Raw genomic sequence first — 25,998 nt, forward strand, 5'->3', positions numbered from 1 at the left:
GGTTTATGATAAACGTTCCTTGAAATATTTAGCGAAAATTTTTGCTTGGTGTCTCCTAAAATATATGTAAATGTGATGGTAATACATTCAATCAATGGTATATTCATAACATAACCTACGGGAAGAAGCAAAAAATAATTCAGTGGCATGCCTATTAATATTTGTTATAAGGTGATTGTTCTGTAAATAATGTCTTTTTATGGGTGTTGATGTTTTTAGTACATGTATGGAAACATTTTGTAGGTTAGCATTTTTATTGAAATAACATTCATATGTGGACTAAGTGTATTCTAAGAAATCCAATGTAATTGAATTAGAGTGTTATGTTTGTGAAAATGTCTTTTTTATATATAATGTAGACTTATATCCATAAAGAGAATAGTATAATTATTTATTTTGAGTATACATTAGCTACATATGTTTCAACATCTGTTTTTTTTTTTATATTTATTTTATGAAAATGCCTCTGTACGAAAAAATACAAGCTTTCAAAAGAGGATTGGTTAAAATAGTTTAATTTTTGTTGTATTTGCAGCCTTCAAAAATCAAACAAAAATGAAGTGAGGTCTTTGTTTTGTCAAAAAACAGTTTCATGAAGCAGTATGGGTAAACATGCCTTAACAAGACACATTGCAGGTGAAAAGCACAAGAAAGTTGCAAGAAGCATCAGAACTCCAGTTGACTGGGATGTGTGCCTAAGCAATTTAAAAATATCTGATCAGCCTGAAAAAAAGGTTAATTTGCACATTACCTACTTCATCTTCCTTATCCAGTTCTTTCTCTGTGTCCACATTTTCTGCAAGTCTGTCTGTGAAGCTGAACATGATTGGCTAACCATTTTGATCAGTTCCGTGTGACGGTACGAAAGGAGCTTTATGGAATGAATACATTTGTTGTTGGTGAAAATGTAATGCATGCCAAACTAATTTAGTGTATTGAGACTGTTATGTTACAAAAGTTCCTACATTATGCAGCAAACTGTGTCCGTGTTTCAGTTGATGTTCCCTTATTCTGAGATAGCAAGCAAAATTCAGCTCCGTATTTTAATTCTGAACTTTATAAGGAAATTAAGAGATGTCGGAGTTGGTAGTAGGGTTTGTAATTACTAATGACAGTGGCTCAGCTTAGTCAAATAAACATCTTTGTGTGATTTTGGAAGGAAAATGAGCAACGTATTTCAACTAGGTTCTTTCCTTCAGGATATCTGAATCATGTTACTTCTGAGAAGTGGTTGGAAGCATTCACATGAGATTCGTCAGAAATTAACTGTACTGAGATTCTGCAGGTCTAATGTCAACATAAAGTTCCTTTGTGATCTGTCTGTTAGTTTATCCACTTCATATCATGATGCTCATTTGATTTTGGATATTGGAGCTTGTGGATTGCACAATGTAGGTACATTATGCTTTTAAATCCGAAATAAAGGAAATTAAATGAGGAATAATTGAGATTTTAATGGCTTTGTACACATTGTTTAGGTATGTTTCTGCTTGATTTGGAGATTTCATCCATTTTTCACATTTCAAACTTGTTCCATTTAAGTTCTGCGGTGTCGGGTCAGAGTGGAAGAGGGTGAGGGAAGCCGTGGATGTGTTACACAAGGTGCTCTATAATGTGTTTCAGTATTGTGAATTCAGTTGTAAGAGATAATCTGATAATTTGTCAGACCCTAGCTTGTGAAGAATTGACAGAATTCCAACCAGATCATCAAATTAGCCCATTTCTTGTAATAATCACTAAAACAGACACAGCTTGGAAGTATGGTGTTGAGACTGGTTGAGCTGGAAGGAATGACTGCTGCTAGCAACTGCTCCTAACATGTAGGCATGTTAGAAAGTAAAGAAATCTTCACACTGCAAAAAAGGTAATTTAGGATTTCCTACAATTGAAGCCATGTGAAAAATTAAGAAGAAAGGAAAAGTAATAAATAACCCAAACTTTGTCAAGAACGTAAAACTGGCCTGCATGTGTTACGTATGAAACTGCTTCATGGAGCTCCATTAAAGTATGCATTAAAAAGGTTTTATCATGCTTCAAACCGGAACTAGCTTTGCAATCAATGTTTAGAGATATGATACTGGCATTCACATTGCAGCACTTGATAAAAAATGTACATGCATGATTGCTGCAGGTATAGGAAACCGGAGAACAGCCAGAAAAATTAAAATGGTCAGTTAATACCAGGGAAATTTAGGGAAATTAAACACATTTGTGGAATTTTTTCTTGTCATCATGCAGAAACATTGAATATCATGAAAATCATGCTTTTAGTTGTAAACACTGAGTTTAAGGAAAAAGAAAAAGTGTTTTTCCATATGTTTACGTACAAATTCTTTAGTATACATCAGTAGTTTTGAGTGAATCGATAGCAGTTGTTAACAAAAACATGTATTAATGAAAAATGGTGTTATTTTAGCTTTATGACCATTTATTTGTATGCATCTGTGTCACCTTTTAATCATCAATCCAACAAGGAATTTATTTTCAGTATTTCTGGATATTTCTGGTTTCTGCCCGACTACAATTCTGAAAAGTTATTCAGAAATAGTGTAATGATTATATTGCATGAATAAAATTTCAATTTCAGAAAGAATATCGTTATAAAATTTGTGGGGCAGTAGGGTACGAAGAAGATAGCCCAATTAAATAAATGTCTGTTTATTTACTATTTATGTTTACATCTTCTGTCTTAAATTGTAATTAGTCTAGTGTCCATTCACAGAAACTAATTACTTCAATATAAATGTATATATTGCATCAGGTGTTTAAAAATAAAAATAATAAATAGGTTGAGGTCATGTATGAAACTCCTTTCTTGGGGGTAAATCAATGTAACTCATATCAATTAAGACTAATTTTTATGTTGGTAGAGCACTCAGTGAAGCGATAGGGATTTCTATTACTCTAGGGGTTGGCTAGTTTTCTTTCCCGTACGGGAATTTCCAGGGTATTATTACTTACTTATCTTAAGGTTTAAAAATGAATCAAAAATATTTTTAAACTTATTTCTATAAAATAAAACATTTACTTAGACAATAACAATATATTTAAACTTACATTAATTACTTAGGAATGGAGTTTACATCACGTTGTACTGACCTTAAGCATCAGGGAGTGTCAGAAACTTCCTAAGGAGACTCCTTTTTACACGACTAACGAAACCATAAAAATTAACTTAAATATTGTCAGCTATGCGACAACTATTCAGGTATATTTTCCGGAAGACAAGAGAATTACTTCAACGCACTTTGACTGCTGTTCCATGAGCCAGGAAGGTGGTGTTTATTTTTAGACAGACATTTTTGTTCTTTAAATGATTCACGCAATGGGAAATTTTCATTTAAAGCAGTTTCTTGGACATACACCATAGCATTGCGTTGCACTGTTTGTCATGTGAATATTTCAAAAATCAAAAAAAATTATTTCTTTTATAAGTTATAATAAATATTTAATAAAATAATTAAATGAAATAATTTTTTTTTATTTTTTATTTTTCCATGACAAACAGTGCAAAACTGCAATGGCATATTTCCAAAAAACTGCATTAACTTAGACATTAATGTTGTATTTTAAGAAATAGTGTAGTGATACTGTATTAAATTAGTTGGGCTATCCTTCCAGACACATACCAATTTTTTTTATATAGTATTTTAAGCCTGTAGTAAACCGAATAAATTGAAATTTTTTTTAGCTCTTATTAAATGAGTAAAAAATCTAATAAACACTCCTCACAAACTCTTAACTACTGTAGAAAACACTGGCACATTTCTTCAGACATGAAGTACATTAAAAAATATAGCCTCCAAAGATAATAATATATTAAAAAAATTATTCTGTTAACAATCTTAAGATTCATTTTAAGAATTACCCAAAACTTTATTCGTGGGTTAAACATTTATCCAGTTGTGATAAATAGTAAAGTGGAAAAATCTATATGCCTAATCAGCATGGAATTTTTGTATTTAGTAAATGTTTTGTATTTTCAATGAAAAATAAATAACAAAAAAAAATGATTGACCATTATCTCATTTAAAATGTATTTTTATGGATGTTGCTATCAAATACATAACACTAATTCTTTTGCCTTTTTTTTTTTTTAAATGCCCCAAACCATCGAGGTTATGCTAAATTTGGATTCTTAGATGGAATTGTCTGCAACTGAATTGACGACACCTGGCTCAGTGACCCCTGTAATGAATGTTTATCTATCGTGACGTGGGCGCCGGCTAGCATGAACACTCGGGGCGTACTGCAGGGGGCCAGGCCAACAGCCACCCCTCGAGCTGTCGGTCGCTCCAGACGCCGTTTGGAAGGAGAGTCACATGGCTTGTTTGTAGTTCGGTATAATAGACCGCAAAGCACTATACATGGTGCTGTCAGTGAGCTACCCGTACTGGGTGCCGTCAGCGCGTCCCTGCGCACCTTCAAGTAACGGAAATGGGTATAGTACACACGGCGTAGAGGGGGATAACCACAACTATATACAGTAGTCCCGATGCTACAACTGTCAGACAAGCTTGGAATGCAAGGGACTATGGCGCGGCTTCCTACTATCATACCTCCGCGAGTGCGTGGTCTCTCAGTCCGTGCCGAAAAAGGCTGCGTGACGTCGAAAGAATCCCAAATTCACTGGCTAGTTTGCATGCGCGTTTAATGTCGTTAAGGCGCTGGCTGAGCGCAACCACGCCAAACGATGAACCACTTGGTACTCTGCAGCGGTGAAGCGGGGAGCAACGCTCCGAGGCATCCGTCGTGGAGGCGAGACAAGCCAAGACTGCCTCCCACGCACCGGCGTGCGGTCAACCCGCTGAAGTAATCGCAAATAGAATACAGGGAATACACAAATACCCTTCCAGCCAGTCAGTAAATGATATACACCTAAAAACATAAAGCAATAAACACAATTATATCAACACCAATGAACAGAACGACAGCGCTGTTCTCATCGCACCAGCCGCCCCGATGCACCAGCACTTACACTCGAAGCGCTGGGTTGCACTCACGCCAGGGCAAGACGGTGAGGGGCAACAGCAGGCCTGACGACCGGGGGGGGGCTACGCGACGGATGTTGTCACAACATAAAAAAAAAGTATTTGAACCATTTGCAGACTTCTGAGATGGTAACTCATTTAAAGAGGTTTGGTTGACAAATATTTTTTAGTAAATCATTAATTGCACTACAGGAAAACGGTTAAATGTGAACTTACAAGGTAATACAGGCGTACTGCATTCAGAAGTATCTAGGAAACAGAGTTTGGGTGAGCATGCAAGAGGGTTGGTTGCGGAGCAGACGGAGCGGAGTGCAGCCACGGGCGGGCGTGTGTTGCAGGAGGGGCCGGGAGGCCGCGCTGTTCCCTCGGGCCCAGAGACCCCAGCATGAGTCGCAGCCGGTCCCCACACTGAGTCGAGGTGCGTACACCCTGCACCTGTGTGTAGCATGTGTTCTATCATTATAATACATGATGTTACAAACATATTTTTGTCATTGTATATTATGAATGTTATGTTATTTATACAAAAAAAAGTAATGCTTCTAGTTGCAGTTAGCTATAACGAACTGTCACATTGTTTTATTGTTGCAGCTTAAACACAGTGGTTATGTACAACTCTTAGCCAAACTATGTCTTACAGTTCGCTTGTGTGAGAAATGCATACTTAGATGGGAGTGTTTACAGCAACGTATGTGAGGGAAAAGGTTGGTAATTTTTGACGTTACGTCTAATAAATCGATGAACGCAGGCTGCACAAACAAAAAAGTGTCCCGTAACGCACATTGTCCCACTACGATGTGGTCCCGTTACGCTCATTGTACGCTTGCGCCGCATATCTCCCACTCGATTGGAACAACCATTGATTTGACTTTTCAATCATATTTTCGTCATTTGAATTATTAATATTCTGTAATTTAACGATCGTCTACCTATTTTCAGCACAATCGGTATGGTTATTTAAAAGTAATGTTGAATTTTCAAATACGTTTTTGTACGAACAATGGTGTTTTAAAGTTACAGATAATAATTCATATTACCCCTGGGATATTTTGCACAATGTTTTAAAAAATATTGTAAAACATTATAAATAAGTTTTGTGTATTTGTGATGCGTATTTGTTATAAAATCGTATTATAAAAACGAAATAATATTATTCCCCTACGGTGCTGTCATCTACGGTGATTGACGCGAACCGAACGAATCACGCTATCTATCCGCTTCCACAACAACCAGGCACTCGTTAATACATATTTTCCTTTGTTTATCGCGAGGGGCGTTATTAATGAATTATAAATAAAATTTCGTGCCCGGGGCCACAATTGCATATCATTTTGAGCACTGGAAGACATAAAAACGTAAAATATTCTCGACGAATTTTAATCTCGGCCCTAGCGCACCATGAGCGTCTGGGTTGGAGATTAAAGCCGAAATTCTTTCTTAAACTTACTAATACTTATTTTATTAACTGCAAGGGCATTTTTATTAAATTCTACGTTTAATTTCACGACGAACAAACTTGTCGTTAAATGTGTAACTGCGAAAAAGCGTAAAACATTCTCGACGACCTGAAGTTAAATAGCAAACATGTATAAAATTTATAGTTAAAATAATCTCTTCGTTAAAGTAATAAACATATTTGAATTAATGAGTGCAAATAAAAAAAATTTATCAATTAAATTGTAGATTTCATTTCATTCCTTCTTTGTATCCATACAAAATAGTGATAATTCAATAAAAATGATTCAATTTTATTCATAAAAATATGCAATCATTTCATCAATGTTTTGTTATGATGTCACGTTAAACTATCGTCCGCTGACCACCTGACTTCCTCCGGGAACGATTTAGTCGTACACAATTTAAATCGAATGGTTCCAATTTACCAAGCTGCATTCCATTGTAGATAGTATCACGTGACTTTCAACTTGTATGCGACTAAAAACTCAAACATTAGGCCCCTGGATGTGTGTGTTTAGGGGGGGGGGGGGGGGGGGGGGGGGGGGGGGGGACTTCACAGCGAGGCACTTTAGCATGTTGACAGGATATCAATGTGTAGTTGGTCCGAACTTACTGCTGGAATATTTTATTATCCACCTGTGTCCATCTTTGTGCTGGTAAGCTCAGTCTCTACCGAGGCACAGTATGGCTTTTCAGGAGAAGCTGCGTCAGGTGGAAGGACGACTGAGTGGCCTTCATCCAGCAAACACTGGACCTTCATGTGCGCTGTTGCAGTAGACAAATTGAGAATAATTAAAGAACCGCTGCAGTTTGTTTGCATGTTTTGGGGGGCAGTATGCTCTGAATCAAGTCAAGTTGCGGCCGGAGAGAACGGCAACCGTTCGCGCTGCGGAACTTCGTTTCTGTCGTGCCTACGTAACACTCGGGTGTCGCACGCGTGAGCCTGCGGGCAGCACTGAAGCCAGGTGCTCTTCACGTGTGTGCGTGTGTGTGTAAATAAGCCTGTACAATAATCTAGTATACACACCATCATTAATAGGAAGAGTTGTGCGGATCCTAAAGGCACAGTAATAAAACTGTTGGCCACCAGTTGCCACGGACGCCGTCTCGGGGCGGGCTTCCGGCCACATGGCTCTTGCCAGCCTGCTCCAGGCGGCCCGTACAGACACTTGAGAGACGTGTGCTGTTGCAGTGGCGCTGTGGGGCTGTGTTGCAGGCCAGTCGAGGGGCTGTGGGGGCCTGCAGAGCGCGGACCACTCCCCTGCGCCCGGCCTGTCTCTCCCGAGCGTGGTCCCTCCACACCATGGCATGAGTTACAACAACCCGCCCGGTCGCTTCTCCTCCGCCCTGTCGCCGGGCCCGGGCCTCTATGGCTCCGCCGCACACGGTTCGTCCTGCCTGCGCTTCCATCTCCTCGTCACACGACGGCTCAATTTCCCAACCAATATACTTTGATAAAGTAGAACTTTTGAGTCGGATTACTGCAGTACCTTCAGACTAATACCTAAATAATTCATTAACTTTTTTTTTTTGTACATAAGCTAAAAATGATAGGCTTCTAGCTAAAGTTCACTTAGTTGGCTTAAGTTCCTACGGTCCTTGCTGGTGCCAAACCTTTGGGCATTCTGAACCATTGGATGCCGACTATCAGAAGTCTGTACTTAAAATACTTATGCATGATACTAGATTAAATATGATCTCCAAAATTAATTTTAACATATAATTTTGAATAGGATACCAGCACCAGCAGCCTAGCACACATTTCCACACACAGTTATGCATCGTTACATGAACCCATTACGACCTGACTAGTGATGCCGTCCCATGCTGACCTGCCTCACCAGGGCCCATGTTGCCGCATCAGGAGCCCACTCCTGTAACCCATTGAATCGCCTGAACTCTGCAGTTCCGCAACCACCTTGGCTTCGTCTTGTGCAACCTCGCGATGCAGCGTAACACTCGTCTTCTCCCTCTGACTGTCACTCAGTCATGCTGCATTGCTGACTGTTGCCGTCCTCAAACAAGACAGCTCGCTGGTGAACGAGTAACCAAGCAGATCTTATCTCAAATTCTGTGCTATCCCAACTAATCAAAAACTTAATGCTCTCAGAATAATTTATATATCTTAAGAAAAAAGAAAATCACTTTTAAGACATATTCGGAAGTATGAAATCACTTTTTAGTTTGTTTCCGTGCTGCATTGATTTGTGACCTCCCAAGACCTCACAAATGACTCAATGGCCCCCAAAATTAACAAACGGTATAACTTAATAACATTAGAATAACTTGGTTCTCTAACTGCATTCAAATACTAAAACCATTACAATCCAGCTGACTGTTCCAACATCTGATGGGCAAGGTCAAAGAACTCATTTTGGTGACAAAGGTCTCGAAATTGTGTCAACTATCACACCTTTGCGGTAACATCATCGCTACTGGGAGTTTTCTCTGGTTGCCCTTGAGCAGCGAGGCTATACAATGCGTAATTTCTACTAAGTTTTCCTTAGTCGTTCTCTAGAATAAAATTTAAAATACAAGTGTCAGTAACCATCTCTCAGTAATGTTGGTCATCATATCTTGCCAACCAAAACAGTGACTTGTGAATTATGTTACTTTATTCACTAACTCTCTAACCATGAAACAGCTATGCCAAACACTGAACAATTACCGCTAATGGACATGAACTTATACTTAAGCATGTGGTAATGTAACTCGCACGGCAAACCAACACTACTGCACTGACAAAACTTGTGGATTTGAAATAAAATTTAGTGCCTTAATGTACCAGGAAACATCAACAAATAACTTAAAACAATTGGTTTATAAATAGTAACTGTTGAGTACTATTCATATTAAGCAAATCATTCTTATCCGCATGGCTTAGCTGGAACATAAACGAAACCTCTGCTTAACACCTCAATAGCAACGTTATTGAAAAGTGTAGTATTTATAATTAAGTAGTTACAAAGTAAACACAGTAAAATTTTACAGAATGATAATTCATACTTTCTGTATTTACCCGCATATCAGCATTTATGCCGATTTTCAGTTTAAAAAATGTTGTTTGATCCTTATGGATGTTGTTTGCTTTGGGTTAAAAAACTGCACTTTGTGGTTGAACATGTGCACAAATAGCTAACCTCTGTAGGCTTTAGTGAAGATAACTCCACAAGTAAGTATAAATAACTGAGCAGTGGTGTGGAGCTCTGTGAGCCGTGCACGCCCGCCGGGTCGGCCAAGGCGAGGAGGGGAGACTCTAATAGTGTGTGTGTGCATGTGAGGCCATGTGGAAGTGTTGACGGTTCCCCCTCCCTCTCATCGTTGTCATGCCCGTCAACTGGCACCACACGCAATTGAAGTGTATATGTTGACGGGTGTTTTTGACGCAACTGTGCCCAAACATTATTTTTGCACTTCACTGTCAACTGATCATTCTGTGACAAATCTGCAGCCATTGTCCGTGTTCATAGAAGGAACTGACAGAGAGCAGCTTGCCGCTTCTGCCTCTTATCTCCTTGGCAAAGGGACGGGTAGAAAAATAAAACACGTGAAAATTTTTTTAAGTCTTACCCTTCTATGGGTAAATATGATGTAAAATATACATGTTAAAACCTCTTGTATTTGTATTTAATAACTAACATAGCGAAAAACTTATACACTTTTAGTTAACAGATAAGCTGCCAGATTACACATCAGTAAGTCTTAAGCAGATAGGAACAGTGGTCAGTAGTCGGATGCTGCAGATGCGGTGTTGTTGTGGTGGGCGGGCAGGACAGCATGGCAGTTACCCCGGCAGCCAGTCCTGGAGCGGCCAGCCGCACCTGGAGTACCCCGGTGCGGGGGTGAGCGTCCCCTCGTCGGGCACTCCGTCGCCCGCCCACACCCCGCCCGCCAGCATGTCGGGCCAGTTCCCGGGCCACCGCCACCCGGCCGCCTGGGCGCAGGCCCCAGGTAACGTCCCGCCATCCGTTACAGTAGCGCAGTATCGGCGGGCCGTCGCAGGCGCCCGGGGTGGATTTTCTGGTTAGAAAAAAGTCTGACAGAGGAAGGAAAAAAAAGTTTATCTTCAGTGTGGCCCCGATGAACAGGCATTAAATTATCCCGTCACATGTTCGTCTTCACCTTTTCTGTGAGTTGCCGAAGACACGACCACCTGGACAATGCTGCCACCTTCTTTTACAAAGGTGAAACAGGAGGCAGTCCCGTGGCCCAACTGACCAATCCAACAAACATTGCCTCTTACAGCTATGGGCCGTATTGAACCGAGGTCAGCTCCCTTAGTTGTTCCATGATGTTTTTAACAAAATGCGTAGTTCGTTCTTTGGTTACAGAAATACTTTCCTGCGAACGTTCTTCCACGTGGCTGCGCAGTCGCGCACAATCGTGCTGAGTTTCCCCGCTTACAATCCCTCCAGAATGAGTGTCACTTAATAACAACCTTGGCAAAAGACAAGCAATGTCACAACTGCATACCTGCGGGATTTCATAACGATATTCTTGCGCCATTGAAATATTCTATGTTTACAAACTAATTTAAAGGTTCAGTGCTCGTATTGGTAATTTTTGGAATATTGTAAAGTTAAATTTAAAAAAAGAAACATAAACTTTAACTTAACCCAATCAGCAAATTTGAAAAATTGGGTTGTTTTTTTTCCAAGCAAACAAAATACTTATAATAATTATGCATGTTATTATATAAAATACAATTATTAAATACATCATCATCTTACAGCCCAACATAAATCCAGCGACAGTATGGTAAGTTGATAAGTGCTGTGCTAAGCCCGACTAGCGACCAGTGGGACACGGGAACTAGCGACTCTGCAACTGTCGTGCAGAGCAGCCCTTCGTCGTCATGACCATCAGTTCAGTACAGTTGTGAGCTTTTCCTGAATTTTATTCATTATTAATAAAAAAATTTCACTCAACTAAATTCATGAAAGTTAAATACTGGACACAGGTGTTTGACTAAATATGGTCCAGTTTTTGCCAGTTGTGATGATATTGGAATTGGTTTGTACTTGTTGAATAATGTTTTAAAATAATGCACTTATGTTTTGGAATATGAATGTTTATTAGACAAGTTATTATTATTATTGCTATTTTTATTTACAAACAGCGAAAAATGTTAGTTGCTGTTTTTAAAGTAAATTTGGTGTTTTTTTTAAGCGGATTTTTGGCGTGATCAGTATTCACGCCTGAGTATCTGAGATGTCGATCAGAAAGTAATTTACTGTTACCGACAAAAAGTCACTTATATTGTTTGTGTAACACGTATATATGTGTATAATGTGTATATACTAGGCCAGTGCTAATATCAGCATTTAGTGTGAATTGAATACGAACACAATTATCAAATTAATCTTGAATACAAATATTGAATTCAAATAGTAAGAATTAGAATCCCACTAAAATTTTTTTTTCACAAATCATAACAAATACATATTGAAAAAAAATGTGTAGAGAAGTTCTTCTGGGTAATTAGAAAAATAATACTAATTATATTTCCACTATGTGAAAAAATTTATTTATATTACATGTAACAACATTTATTCATTATATTTTTTGGGTTTTTCAACTAAAGTATAGGAACATAGTAGCTGTTTAGAATGCTCCTATCTTTTTCTGTCCAGTGTGTGTTTGGTTAAAAAAAAAAAGGCAAAGATTTAAAGATTTCCCCCCCCCCTTTTTTTTTAATGTTACCTTTATTTTTTACCACACAACAAGATAACCCACCTGTCACTACTCTAGGAGTGTGAATGTGGGCCTGTTTCCAGCCATTGTTAACTGTTTGTTATCCACCCGAATAACGTTGTCATAGCTTGTTAGGCTTTAGGAGTCTTTGCTGTGAGTATGCAACCGGATGTTTTCCACAAGATCTGTACAAGTTTTTTACTCTTCTCCGCCCCGTTCTGAACGAAACTAATCATAGAGCTGGAATGTATTGTTTCTACCCTCTGATCTCTGAAAACTATCAAATTTAACACCAGTGTTTTGATTTTTAAGGACATGTATTTAGCCTTATCACAAGCTGTCAGTTATAATCTATTTTGCCGGGCTGGACTCTCTTCTCGGTAAAATACTTCAGCTGATAATGTGTGTGTTAGTAATGGTTCTGAGTTACTGTGTTATATTCAGCTTTACTAGTCAATCAAAATTTGCATAGCCAGATGTAGCAAAAAAAACTCCACATAAGTAACCCTAAAACATGACTTAAATCCTGGTGAAATTTTGTCCCTGCCAGAGGAGAAAATCTTCTGTGCTCGAGAAATTTTTACAGACTTTTGAGATCCCGCACAGCCGTATTCGTAAACGACTGAATGTTGGTTTTTTAAAAGTGTTAGTATTAGAATCAAATACAAATAGTAAACTGTTTGTTTCGATATTCAAAATTTTGAATATTCGCACAGGTCTAATACACACGCATACTTACCTACTATATATGTCATAAAACACACATTAAGGGGCCCGCCTCGTCAGGAGTGTATGTGTGTTGGTGAGGCGGGATGATAAGAGCGACGCTCGATGGTATTTCTAGCGTGGTATCGCCTCTAAGCACAAGACTCTGAACTGGCGCGCAGCCTTCTCGTCGTCAATGGATAACTGTGAAATTTGAGCGGTGACCGTGCTTTTATATTACGGGGAAATGAAGATAAAGGTGTAATGCAAGTCCCTTAAGTGCTTTCAAGAATCTGTACCACTTGTTTTACACCTAAAAATTACTCTGAAAACATGCGTTTCAGCCATTTTAACTCTTCTAGAAATACAGTTTGAAAAAATGATCCAAAATTAAAAGTACTTTTCGGGCCTCAGCAAACTCTTAAATGCTTTTCGTAAGCAGACCCCACTGGGATATCTTGAGTAGTTTTAAAATCGCGTTGTTTTTCCTGAAGCTCTGCACACCGTGTGTGTGACCGGGTAGGCGGGCCCCTTAATGCATACATACATACCAACACACACACATAAACACATCAATACAGTGGGTTATACCTGAACACTAACTTGGTTGTTCCATGCCACGTGTGGCATGAGGGCTGTCGTCTAGAGGCACAGGCACCCCGACGTGTTGTGGAAGCAGAGGGCGTTGTTGCTGTTGCAGGCCTGGGGATCCACCCCGGCGCAGGCAGGGGCGTGGCAGCGCCGCAGGGGCCCGGCTACTACCCCGCCCCGCACCCCTCGCGGGTGCTGCAGGGCCCCCCGCAGCACGCTCACATGAGCTCCGACAGACACTCCCCGGGCGCCTGGAACAACCTGGGCATGCCGCCCACGCCCAAGTCACCGGCGGGCCTCGAGGCGCCGGCCGGCCCGGGCAACCCCCTCTTCAGCCTGCAGATGCTCGTGAACCAGGACATGGGCCGGGCCCCGCGCCCGCCCCAGCAGCACGAGAGCGTGGACCTGTCGGCCGGCCCCATCGCGCTCACTCGCAACGGCGTGGCCCCGCTCAACGGCGAGGTGGGCTCCGCCCCACCGGTGAGCGTCATTGCGCAGACCCCGCCCAGGGAGCGACTCAAGTCGGTGGCGACGGCTCCCTGGACCGCTGGGGAGCCTTCCCGGGACGACAAAGTCACGGTGCCTGAAAAACGGGAAGCGACATTCGAGGCGGTGAAACCTGCGGCGGAAGAAGAATCCGGCAATGCTACAATGGGTTTGACTGTGAAGCAATCTGAAGAAAGCATGTCTGTATCGTCACCTTCTGCGAGTTCACCGGTGCAGTCTCCTAAATGTGGGAATCTCAAAAGAGCGAAGAAAGTGGATTCTATAGTGGAGACGCTGGTGGAAAGCGGAGCCAAGAAGTCGGCGGTGAACACGGAGTCGGTGGAGACGGGTGCGACGGTGCCGGTGACGGCCTCCGTGATCGTGTCGCCGGTGGTGGCGAGCGAAGACAGCAGCGGAGCCCCGGGCCTGGGGGAGACCCCTCGCGAGGACGACGTGGTGTCCCCGTCCTTCAGCGACGACCTGGAGGACAGGCCTCGGCGCAAGAGGAAGCTGGACAAGCCCGTCAGGATGTCGAAGACCGTGAGCGACGCTGAGAGCGAGGGTCCCGAGGCGCGAGTACCCGAGTTGTTTGAGGAGATGGCCGGGAAAGAGGAGCAGCCGTCGCAGGAGAAGGAAGAACCATCGCAGGAGAAGGAAGAGAATGAAAAGGAAATAAAAGACAAGGAAGAGGAAGGGGAAGAAGAGGATGAAGACGAAAGAGAATACGAGGAAGAAGAGGAGGAAGAGCGTTCGCTGCCGACGACGGCAGAGCCGGTGTCGGCACGGGGAATGGACACGGTGCCCAAGAATCTGATTCGCTTGGAGAAGCTGGAGGTGGTGCGTCGCAGGCGCTCCAGCGAGAGCTCGTCGCAGCTCGTCCATCAGGGTCCGCCCTTCAGCGTGCAGAAGACGCGCAGAAAATCGGAAAGCGACCAGCAGGACGATGCGGGCGGTGGCCTGGCGGGACTGGCTCCGGAGCAGGGTCGGGGCAGCGGGGAGTCCAAGTTCATAGAAGTGGAGACGGAGCTGGAGAAGATGTTCGCGGGCATCGAGGAAGACACGAAGATGGACACGGAGGAGGATCCCTTGAAGCTGGACTCGGGGTCGCCGGTCCTCGTGGCCATCGTCCCGGAAGCCAAGCCTTTCCGTGGACTCGCAGAATGTAACGCGGTTCCTCCGGATGGCAGTGCTCCGCCGGGAACTCTGAAAAGAGTTCGTTCCAGAACTCCAAAACGTGGCTCTAGGAGATTTTCGGAATCTTTGATGAGCAGTGTGTCGTCAGCAGATAGCACACCCCAGAAGAAGAAACGGAAGCAGCAGAAACTGTTGGAGGACTCTCTTAGCTCGGCACACTCGAAGAAGAGAAAACAGACCAGGCTTTTTCAAGGTGAGTCATTGCTGTTTGCAGCCAACAAAAAACAGTGGACCAGGTAGGTGCTGTCAGGTTGTAGAGCCAGCCAACCCTCCATTCTAAACCCTTTACTGATCCCAGGACAAATACTATTTTGTAGGGACTTTGTAATTTAGATCATTGTTTACCTATCCAGGACCCTCAAACCCCACATTCACAATTTTCACTTGATGTTTGGCTGATTTTTTTTCCTTCACAAAATTTTGTATTTTATACACATATAAGCATGGGGTTATACAGTAAGACCCACTTGTTACCACCCTCATGCTTCTTGAGAATAGGGTTATAAATAGACTTTTTCAGCTGAATGACCCACCGACCCCTATGCGACAAAAATATTTCTTTTTTGTACCAATTCTGTGTTCAGTCATCCCTGGCATGAAATTGACATTTTTACAAAATTTAATTCAAAGGTATTATAATAGCATACATCTTCCAAAATTAAAAATGACCAAGAAAAGCATATTGGATCACCTACAGTAACCGTTAAGAGCATAAACATGGTGCACCATGCAGTGCAGCTATATTTTTTGATGAGCACTAAATCCATATGCCACTGGTTTTATAAGTAAAACTAAAGGAATATTCATACAAAGTATAAATAATTGAAGGTGGGTTGTAACTGCATGTGTACCGTGCCAGAGAGGCGTGGGAGGTTAGCGAGTGGCAGTGCTTGTTGCTCACGCGAGCAGGCGAGGTGTGGAGCAGAGTTCAGGATAGTGTGGAAGGTAGCCAGGTCAGCATTTATAAAAGGGACAAACGACTTTTTCCGTCAACCCGCATGCATCCAAACATTAGCTGTGCATATCTACTCGGAAAATGTGTCGTAGCATGGTAGAATGGCCTGGTCATTCCTTACGTTTATAGCTGGATTGTTTCTACCAGATCCGTACAAGTTTCCTTTTCCAGATTGTGATGCAGCTAACCACCGGTGGCCACAGTGTTGTGTGCTGTTTCATGACGAATCATGTGAGATGTCTCTTTTTGTATTAGTTTTCTTCCAGGTTAGTTTAGTGAATGTAGTGAAAAAAAAACCCTCCAAAAGAATAATCCTAACGAATCCCAAATTTTTTTAATTTTATTTCCTGTCCATCGGGGGTGGGGAGGGGGAATTTGAGTCATCCTATAACTTCTCAAATTTCAGGATCCGCACAGCCTTACTTTTTATTTATTTTACGTAAATTTCAAGTAGTGTATTATTTTTGAAAAAAAATTGTCTTCAACAAGTGTTTACAAAATCAAGCCTAAAGCATAACTAAATCATAGTCTTCCATCACTAACAATTGGATCACAAAATCAAACCAAAAACTTTAACAAATAGGAGTAAAAATTGCTTTCGGCACAGCCTACAGGCGTAGTTAGATTTCGAAGCACTTGTTTCTTCTGGAAATGTTTTGGAAACATTATAGAATTCTGGAATATTTTAAGAACCTTATGTGCACAATATTTGTTCCCCAATATTAAAAAATGATCAATTTAACATTTTCTCATTTTCCGTGCAGCAAAAAAAAATATGTTTTTAACTCACTGCATCCAGCATTGAATAACCTAATATGAATTACATATTATGCAAACTAAGGGTTTTTTTTTTTCAAGAACTATTTTTCATATCTTACACTAATAAAGTGGTCTTATAAAAATGTGCATTGCACCAATGTTTAAGATGATAATAGGATGGTTTGAAATAAATTTGAACGAATACGGATTTAATACTAAGAAATTTTTTAAATTTCAACCGCTGTTTTTACGGTAATAATTTTTTTCATGAAAAATATATTCAGCGTTGTTTCAGCCAAAGGTTTAGATAAATTTTATGATTAATACAATAAATTATAACGGATTTTATTATATACTTTAAAACCTTGTTGTTTCCACCCCTTGCAATAGTGGTGGGTTAGATTAAAATTTATTTTAACAAAAGTTTTAGGGAATATTTTGAAAGTTAAACACATAAAATTGATTCCATAGCATACATGGTAGTGAAGTTAGATATATTTTCTTATTCCAAACCCAGGTTGTTTTTAACCCCTTGCAATAATTATTTGTATTATCAAAAAAGTTTTAGATAAAAATTATAATATTTTCAAACAGTTTGAACGGATTTGATGGTGATTGAATTATTAATTTTTTTATCCTTAAAGTCATGTTATTGTCCACCAGTTTCAGGTATGATTGGTCATAACAAAAATGTATTTAGATAAAAGTTTTTGGTAATACCCCAACTACATAGTTATAATACATTCATGCGGATTTGATTTTCATCATATTATGGGAGATATGGCGATTTTTCTGGTTTTAAAAATATACCGAGATTTTCCATGATCAAATTTTATGTATCAGTTTGGAAGTTATTTGTGAAAAATTAAGGCAGTTATTGTGTTTCTAAAAATGTTTTATTTATATACCTATATATAACTTTTGATTTGACTATGGTTTTGTCATTTATGGACCATTAACGAGAAACTATAAAATAATTTACAGAAGCACACCAAGGTAACGGCTACAATATTTCTTAGAAATTGATCTAAAAATGTGTAATGAGGCAACGAACATTAATGATAACCAGGTGGGACCCAAGTGGCAACGAGTTACCAATACAGAGGGTAACATGGAGGAGAAGCAAGCCACACACGATGTTCAGCCGGCACCACAGAACCCTGGACTGTGGAAGGAGGGGAAGTAGAGTTATCACAAGTGGAGGGGGTGTCTGCTCCGTCCATGCAGTACAGTGCTATGTAAACCTATGAGAGTATTTGGATTATTGAACATCATTAGCCTATTATTTGGATTTCTTTCGATTTCAAATACTAACACTTTGAAATATTGAATATTGGGTTATTTACCAAGTGTAGTAAATATTTGATGTGGTGTACCTCATTAGTTTGTTATATATCAACATATACTATTGCAGGTCAGTCATTTGTTATAATGCGTTATAAATACACAATTAAGATGTTTAAACAACACCACACTAGCAAAACCATTAACTTTGCTGGTAATTTTAAAGACATTACAAGATTGAGTTCACTTCTGTGTCACGAAAAGTAACAAAGTTATTTTATGGACAATTGGAAACCATGACTATTTTTTTAACATTTTAAACTTGAAAACAAATTTGTTCCATCATGCATATCAGTAGCAGGAAAATAAATGAATAAAAGTTTTTGGCCATGGATTGCAACAGAAAACATGAGCACTCTTTTGTCATGGTCAGTAAGAGAAGCTAATGGATACTTGCAACTGTGTATAAACCATTATTCAGTTTACCACATGCAATGCAGTAGCAGCATACTTGCTGTATTTATCTATAACAAAATATACTTTACGACCAGAAAAAAAAAACAAATAGAATTAATGGTTTCAGGTTCCAACAATTTCAATGTATTTGTAATAATGCTAGACAAAAAAACAGTTTTCCTGGCCACCATTAACAACTAAACTCGTGAATAACTAGGGTTTAAAATTTATATATGAGTTCATTTTGTTACCATTTTGTATAAATAGCTCCTTTTTTATTTTTAATTTGTATGTTTCAAGAAATGGATAATATTTCTCATTATTACAGGGTATTTTGTGGTTGCCCATTTGCCTTACTTTGGGATTTAGGAAATGTCTTAAATATATAGTGTCACACCTTCTGGGATATAGAAAAACATTAAAGTGAAATGTTGGTTAGGTTAAATTATCGGCATGAACACACATTTTTTAAAAGGTGTTAAATATCTTAACAAAAATTTAATTTATTATTTATGTAGCTGACCTGACAGAACCAACCTTTCACTTCAGTTAATGTGTGTTAATTTCCCAGAAGCTGCTATTCTACGTATTGATCATCTTACGTTCCCTATGTATTTATGTGATGTGATAAAAAAAAAGGTTTTATGGGATTTCAGTTATTTCTATACTACTATTCAGATTCGTATTTGAAAATAACTCAGTATTACTATTCAAATATATTTGTGTTGTGCTGTACTATTCCTTATTTGTAGTTGACCTTCACAAAAAAAAATTGTACAAAACATGTGCATATGATATTAACTGCTAATAGTAGATGATAGTTCTTATCTAATAAACTAAACAAATTGAAATCAGATAATAAGAAAATTTTTCAAGCATTAGCAATGAATCTGCAATTAAAATTAACTGGCAACTTAAAATATGTTTAGAAGAAGTCAATAATTCCTCATAATACACAATTTTAAAGTATGAAAAGGTTGAACTTATCAGTAATTTATACAATGCATGGACTCATCATCAACTACTTCCAGTCTGTGGCCGGGTCAGCAAAGTAAAATGCCTCCATATTTCTCTGTTCTTCCACCATTCCTCATCCTTCATTTTATTCAAGTCTTCTTCTCTCTCCTGCACTCCGTTAACTATCTGCTCTTCCCACCTCCACCTCGGTCTTCCTTGGTGTCTTCTTCCTGTGTACTTCAACTCCATCACTTTCCTAGGCATTCTCTGCACATGGCCATACCATCTCACTCTCTTTTTCAATGATGTTATTCAAGTTCTGCACTCCTGCTCTTGCTTCCACTATCTCATTCCTGATCCTGTCTCATCTCGTAACTGCCAACATACTCCTCATGAACATCATTCCTATTACAGTCCAAGTCTCTGCTCCACAGGTGACTATTGCCGTGTGGTAGGTGTTGTACAACACACCTCCCTCTCTCACACCCTGTAGCAGGCATCCCCTTGTTGACCTCGCCTTACAATTTCCTTGAAGGTTCCTACCTGTTTTAACTCAACACATCCCCTAACTCCATCCTTGTCATGACCATCACTTCACTGTTTTTAGTGCTGAACCTCGTACCACATCCTCCACTCCATGCTGTTAGTTGCTCTTGCACCTCACCTTCCTTTTCTTCCCACACCATCGAATACATGGCCTTCGTCTTTTCTTCCACCCTCTTCATAATCCTCTCCAATGCTATAACAAGTAGCAGTGGGGACAATGCTTTTCCCTGCTTCACTCCGTTGGCTTGTTTAACCCAGTACGTCATCCCTCTTCCAGTTCTCACTCTGCTTCTGTTTCCCTCATGCATGCTCCTCTCTCTACTTATGCCAGCTGATTCATTGGCTTGCCACACACACTGTTCGTCCTCTCCACAGCCAGGAACATATTTACTAGATCATTCCCAAATTCATACCTTCTCTCGATCAGTAGTTGCTTCTCTACACAGTCGCTGCTCATCATGCCATTTGCCTTTCATGGCCTTCCTTGTCTTTTTTTTTTTCCAAGATCTTCTCATGCCCCTGTGTACAGCAGTGATCCCCCTACTGTTCTTGCATCTTTTCCTGCCCCCTTTTTTTAAAAAATGGCTCTATTACCTCTTCAACCTAGTCTCCAGTTACACTTCAGCACTATGCAGCAGTGATGTCCTACTTACTTGTGGTTGCCTCCTGTGGTGCCGGACCGGAGAGCCGGAGTGGGCTGGTGCTTGCAGCAAGTGCGGGAGTGCAAGCACCGTGTGGAGTCCCACGCACAGCACACTGGCTGTTGCGAATAGAACAGTTACAGTTGCAAGACACATGGCACTCTTACTTTGGCAGCCAGGTACTCAGCGTAACGTGAGTAGTTTAGTGGCTAGCATAATATCACCCGAAACATTCCGTCCAATCACAGTCTTTGCTGGTTGGTTTACTACACAAATTCACCAGCATTTACAATTCTACAGCATATTATTGGGGAAAATACAAAGAAAAAAGTTGTATTACTACCAAGGTCATAATTACAGGTTTGTAGCAGTGCCAATCAATTGAATTAAACTTTTCATTGACTTAAGCTCATGGGTGTTTCAATTCCCCCAACTTCTAATGCCTTCAAACAAGTGGCTGGGATTAGTGTTTTCTAACATCTGCCAACAGCGAGCTGATTGCACTTTAGCAATAATAACTGGAAAAATAGGAGAAAAACAATATTTGCATCAATCACCAATTATGTGGATGTCATGAGGATGGCTATGCTAATGTTTTCCATCGATTGAGTTCCTCAAGGTTTTTACGTGGTAAATCACACATGACTTTGCGTGTAGTTTTAAAATTGTGTTGCATCTGCTGTCATTAGGGTGGGTAAAAATTAGAAAGAAAAAACCACCCTGCAATAGGTAATGTACTTTATTTTGTATGCATCCCAACAGTTAAACTTACAGAAAAAGCAGAAAAATTAATATAGCCTATCTATCCACTATCTCAAATTTTGTTTTATGTGTGTAACATGGCATTAGTTATAATGTTTAATAGTTGTTCCCTGAGAATTCTGAACTGCCAGATGTGTTCCTGTCGACTGTAGACGGTGGCGGGTGGCGAGGGTGGCGAGGGTGGCGTCTGCGCAGGTGGCGGCAGGGAGACGGCCGGCTACGACAGCAGCGCGAGCGGGGGGCGCAGCCGGGGGCCCGTGGTGCACCTGGAGGGGCCCCGGGACAACCCGTGCCGCGTCACCGTGGTGAACGCCCCCCGCAACGACGAGGAGGAGGCCGGGGACAGGCGGCAGCCCTTGTCCGCCGCTCGCCGGCACAACGACCTGGAGTTCCGGGGTCAGTCCGCTGCGACCCTCTGCCAGCCTCGGTGGCAGTAGTCGTCACGCTACCACCTTCAAAACACACCGCGCCAAATCCTCCAGAGTTTTGTTTTTTTCTGGCATAAATCACGTAAAATTTGGTAATTAGTGTATTTAGGAGTCAAGTGGTGACACTGCTGTCGAGCAAGAGAACACTCATGGAATGTGTGGTCATTATAAATTTGAAAATAAAAAAGTAACAGGTAATCAGACCTCTCAGGTGAAGTAGCATTATAATATCAAAATTTGTGTAGACTTGTGGATCGTTAACTGAGGAGGAATATTATTTAGTTATTTAATGGTATGTCTGTCTTATTTTAATAAAGTGAGAATTGAAGCCTGGTAGCGCCTTTCACGTTCTTAATATCTTATTCTTTCTGGGATATTATAATAGTGTTTTAATTTTACGTGCCATGCACGTCTGCTGCGATAATGCATTCAACTCCTGTTTTAGTTCGTTTCAACTAATGGTCCACAGTTTCCTTATTGACTGTTATAGTTGTGGTCTATACTGTAGTGCAGGTTCGTATCATATAAATTTTCGCAGTTTTTGTATTGTAGCATGTCTAATAAAACGGTAAGAAAGGAAAGCAGATGGACAGTGATCGTGGAGGGTGGTGCGAGCGTGGCCGGGCGTGCGCAGGCAAGGCGAGCGGCGCGGGCATGTTCAGCAGCACGCTGTCGGCGCGCTACGACTCGCAGACGGCCGACTGCTCGTGGATCTGCGTGTTCTGCAAGCACGGGCCGCACGCGGGCAGCCTGGGGCTGGGCGACCTGTTCGGGCCGTACCTGATCGGGCGGGACCGCCGGGAGACCCGGGAGGGCAGCGCCGACGACCGCGACATCGCGGAGGAGCAGCGGCGCGGCGGCAAGGGCAAGCACAGCCTGCGCGGCACGCACACGCTCGAGCAGTTCCACCACAGGATGTCCAAGAAGGTGCCTCGCTCAGTCACAGTGCTATACCCGTAACATTCATCCGTGTTGCTAGTACCAGGGTGACGTGAATCAAACACTTGTTTGGTAGTGTAGAGCAGTGGTTCTCAAACTTTTTCATCTGGCGACCCACCTTTCCTTATAGGAATACCTCCACGGTCTATCGGTCCATGGTGGAGTAAAAAAAACCTTATTTTTATCGTATCCCTTCCTTATGTATACATAATGTACATCAAATATTGCAAATATATATGCTTTTGTTTAATATACCGGTTGATTATTGATAAACAATTTGTGTTATGATTCAAAAATGGTTAGCAAAATATATAAGCAATTTGTAGCAAAACAGTTATTTATTTAACAATTAGATACATGTCTGCACACAATTCTATTTGTTTCGATTTTTTTTAAATCTTTTCTGGAGGTTTATTGGATGGATGGAGTCGCGACCCGCTGGTGCAGAGTGCGACCTGGAGTGTCGGCGGGTGTGCGCAGGTGAAGCGCGGCCAGCTGCAGGGGCAGGAGCCAGTGGCGGCCGGCCTGGTGCCGGTCGGCGGCGACGACTGCTGGGAGGTGTGGGTCCACGAGGAGTGCGTGGTGTGGGCCGGGGGCGTGTACCTCGTGGGCTCTCGTGTCGCAGGGCTGCAGGAGGCCGTGTGGAGCGCCGTCAGCACCGTGAGCACCACTACATCTCCATATGTCTGTCCAACGTCATGTTATTGTTTTAGCTGCTAATGTGGGTGTTAGTAATGGTTCCGAATTACTGTGTTAAATACAGCTTTACTATTAGTCTTCTCAACATTTATGTGGCCTATGTAAATCATGGTGAATAGAAACATGGCCAGTCCCGTATTGTAAATTTATTCATCAAGATTAGGTGTTATGCCATGCATGAATTTGCATAAAACTGTAATTATCCGGGCCTCTGGACCAAAAAATGTTTGCATTAACCGTACACTCGCCAAGTCGCCGACGCCATGTTAATCAAACTGGCGGCACATCCAACATGACGGCCTAGTGTCGAGTTCAGATAGTTCCATTTTTTCAGTTGTTTCACGCCACTGACTGGGTCACCTCAAAAACAGGTTTTGGTGATTAACCTCCAGGCACAGTTTGTCGATGGGATATACTCTCACGTTGTGTAGATCGCGGTAATAAACACTGACACTTGCTGAAACAGAGTAGGTAGTTGCGAACACAGGACAGTCCCCGGTGTGCCGTGCTTGCAGGTGTGCAACAAGTGCGGGCAGGGAGGCGCCAACGTGGGGTGTGTGCGCCGCGGCTGCGAGTGGCGCATGCACGTGGTGTGTGCACGGCAGCACGCCTGGCAGCTGGACCACCACGTCTACGTAGCACGCTGCCATCAGCACAAGGTTCTCTCCGGTCACTTGCTTCCTTCCGTGTCTAAGCTAAGGAACCAGAAACTAAATATCATTTTTTTAAGATACTTCCAAATTTTCTAAGAAATTTCCTCGTTATTTGAGCTGCAGTTTTTAAAATTGGAACGACATTGTATCTCCAAATTATAGTTCAGCCTTTTTTTAAAAAAAAAAAAAAAAAACTATATTTTTAGCTTTTTGTGAAAGGAATAAGTAGCTTTAACACGTAGGTCTACGTAATTCTTATTTTTGTAAAATCATTTGTTTCAATGTATGTATATACAGCCTACCATAAATCTTATGTCAAAGTGTTTTATTTCGTATGTAAACTGTAGCAGTGTAGCCTATATAAATCTGTGAATGTTGTATATGAAAGAAACAAATACCATTTAAAGAAGTTCGTACATTCAAGTTAATTATTATTTCTACAACTGCCAACTGGAAATTGAATGTAATAAAATATTAATTTCAACTCTTTTGTTTGTGAAACTATTTATCCTTCAGTAATATGAGTATATAAACTTAATGCAAGTTATTATGATAATAAAACTTAATAATGAAAGAAAAGATTCAAAATTGGAATAAAATTTCAAATAGTTGGTAGGAATTCGACTCGGAATTGAATCGAACTGAAAATGGAGGATTCGCACAGCCCTAAAATTCAGCAATCATAATTAAATATTAGTTTGCAGGCACTAAAAGATTTAATTTTAATGTTTAGCTTTACTCATGACGGGGGTGAAAAAAAAAGAGCTAACTTATTTTTTTAACTTATTCCTCATGTATACAGTATACCACCAACTTATGAAAATCGCTGTTCTAATCACATGAAGCTACAAGCTCGTTTCGTACTTATCCATTGCATGTTTGATACCTCTCATTGCTCTTGGTGTATTTTGCAATGAATAGCAAACTTGAAGTTTGTCGTAATATTTTAATCCTGATAGAAAATTTTTCATAAAAAATTTAATATTAAAGAAGAATTTACTCTTGTGTTACAGTAAAACAAAGATTTTGTACTGAAAATGTAATATTTATACTCAGTAGGTCAGTCTATTGGTCAGTTTGATTTAGCAATTCACACTTGACTCAATATTGACTTGTTACAAGACATTCCTGACTTGGGAACTACATATTCTGGTTTGGTTAAATTCTGGTTTCCAAAATATTTGGTGTACAGTAAACTCCCTATTATCCGCGCATGCTACGAAAAATACAGCACGTATGTACATCTGTATTTTATTACAAGTGAGCAAATTTTAACTCTACTGATGAGTGTATTGTGTGCAGTATACAATAAAACGCCACAGGCCTTCTCGGAACTCAGGCAGTAGGCTGGCATGCGTTGCTATTTTTGTCTCTGTTGCGCTATGATTCTAGACGTATGGTTGAGCACTTTTATGGTTACATTACTGAAATGTATCGTATGTTAATTATTCAGTAAAATACTAAAATTTTAGCATCATTTAAAAAATTTTACTGTGTATTGTAACTTTTACTGTACATAAATTTTTAGATTTTGAAGTTGAAATCAATGTTTCCTTTTTTGTTTTCCATTTTCGGCTCTTTTACAGATTATCCGCAATTTTCACTATCCGCGGTGGCCCTGCCACTTAATTTTGCGGATAATCGGGAGTGTACTGTATTCATAAATGCACTACACTGAAAGGTCAAATATTATTTTTATTTCAATTTTTTTATTTTGGCCAGTTGTGTGTTTATTCGACCTCCGTAGTGCAGTTAGTTGTAGCACAGCCGAGAATGAGTGTGGCAGCTTCAAGTGTGACA

The 25,998-nt window shown here is 40.5% G+C and overlaps 1 protein-coding gene across 4 annotated transcripts in view; it reads left to right on the forward strand.

Moving 5' to 3' along the window:
* Window positions 1-25,998, forward strand: part of LOC134535417 (transcription factor 20-like) — a 36,068-nt gene that overhangs the window by 9,137 nt on the left and 933 nt on the right. For 3 of the 4 annotated variants that reach the window (XM_063374496.1, XM_063374497.1, XM_063374494.1), the window contains exons 2-9: window positions 5,330-5,409; window positions 7,666-7,836; window positions 10,221-10,400; window positions 13,549-15,312; window positions 21,675-21,875; window positions 22,542-22,834; window positions 23,327-23,506; window positions 24,061-24,204. In XM_063374496.1, the coding sequence (XP_063230566.1) occupies window positions 7,758-7,836; window positions 10,221-10,400; window positions 13,549-15,312; window positions 21,675-21,875; window positions 22,542-22,834; window positions 23,327-23,506; window positions 24,061-24,204 (2,841 nt within the window). In that variant the 5' untranslated portion in view covers window positions 5,330-5,409; window positions 7,666-7,757. The remainder of the gene's footprint in view (window positions 1-5,329; window positions 5,410-7,665; window positions 7,837-10,220; window positions 10,401-13,548; window positions 15,313-21,674; window positions 21,876-22,541; window positions 22,835-23,326; window positions 23,507-24,060; window positions 24,205-25,998) is intronic. The other variant, XM_063374495.1, reaches the window with a different exon arrangement.

This window comes from Bacillus rossius, chromosome 8, assembly GCF_032445375.1.
Source record: "Bacillus rossius redtenbacheri isolate Brsri chromosome 8, Brsri_v3, whole genome shotgun sequence".
Classification (NCBI taxonomy): Eukaryota; Metazoa; Arthropoda; class Insecta; order Phasmatodea; family Bacillidae; genus Bacillus; species Bacillus rossius.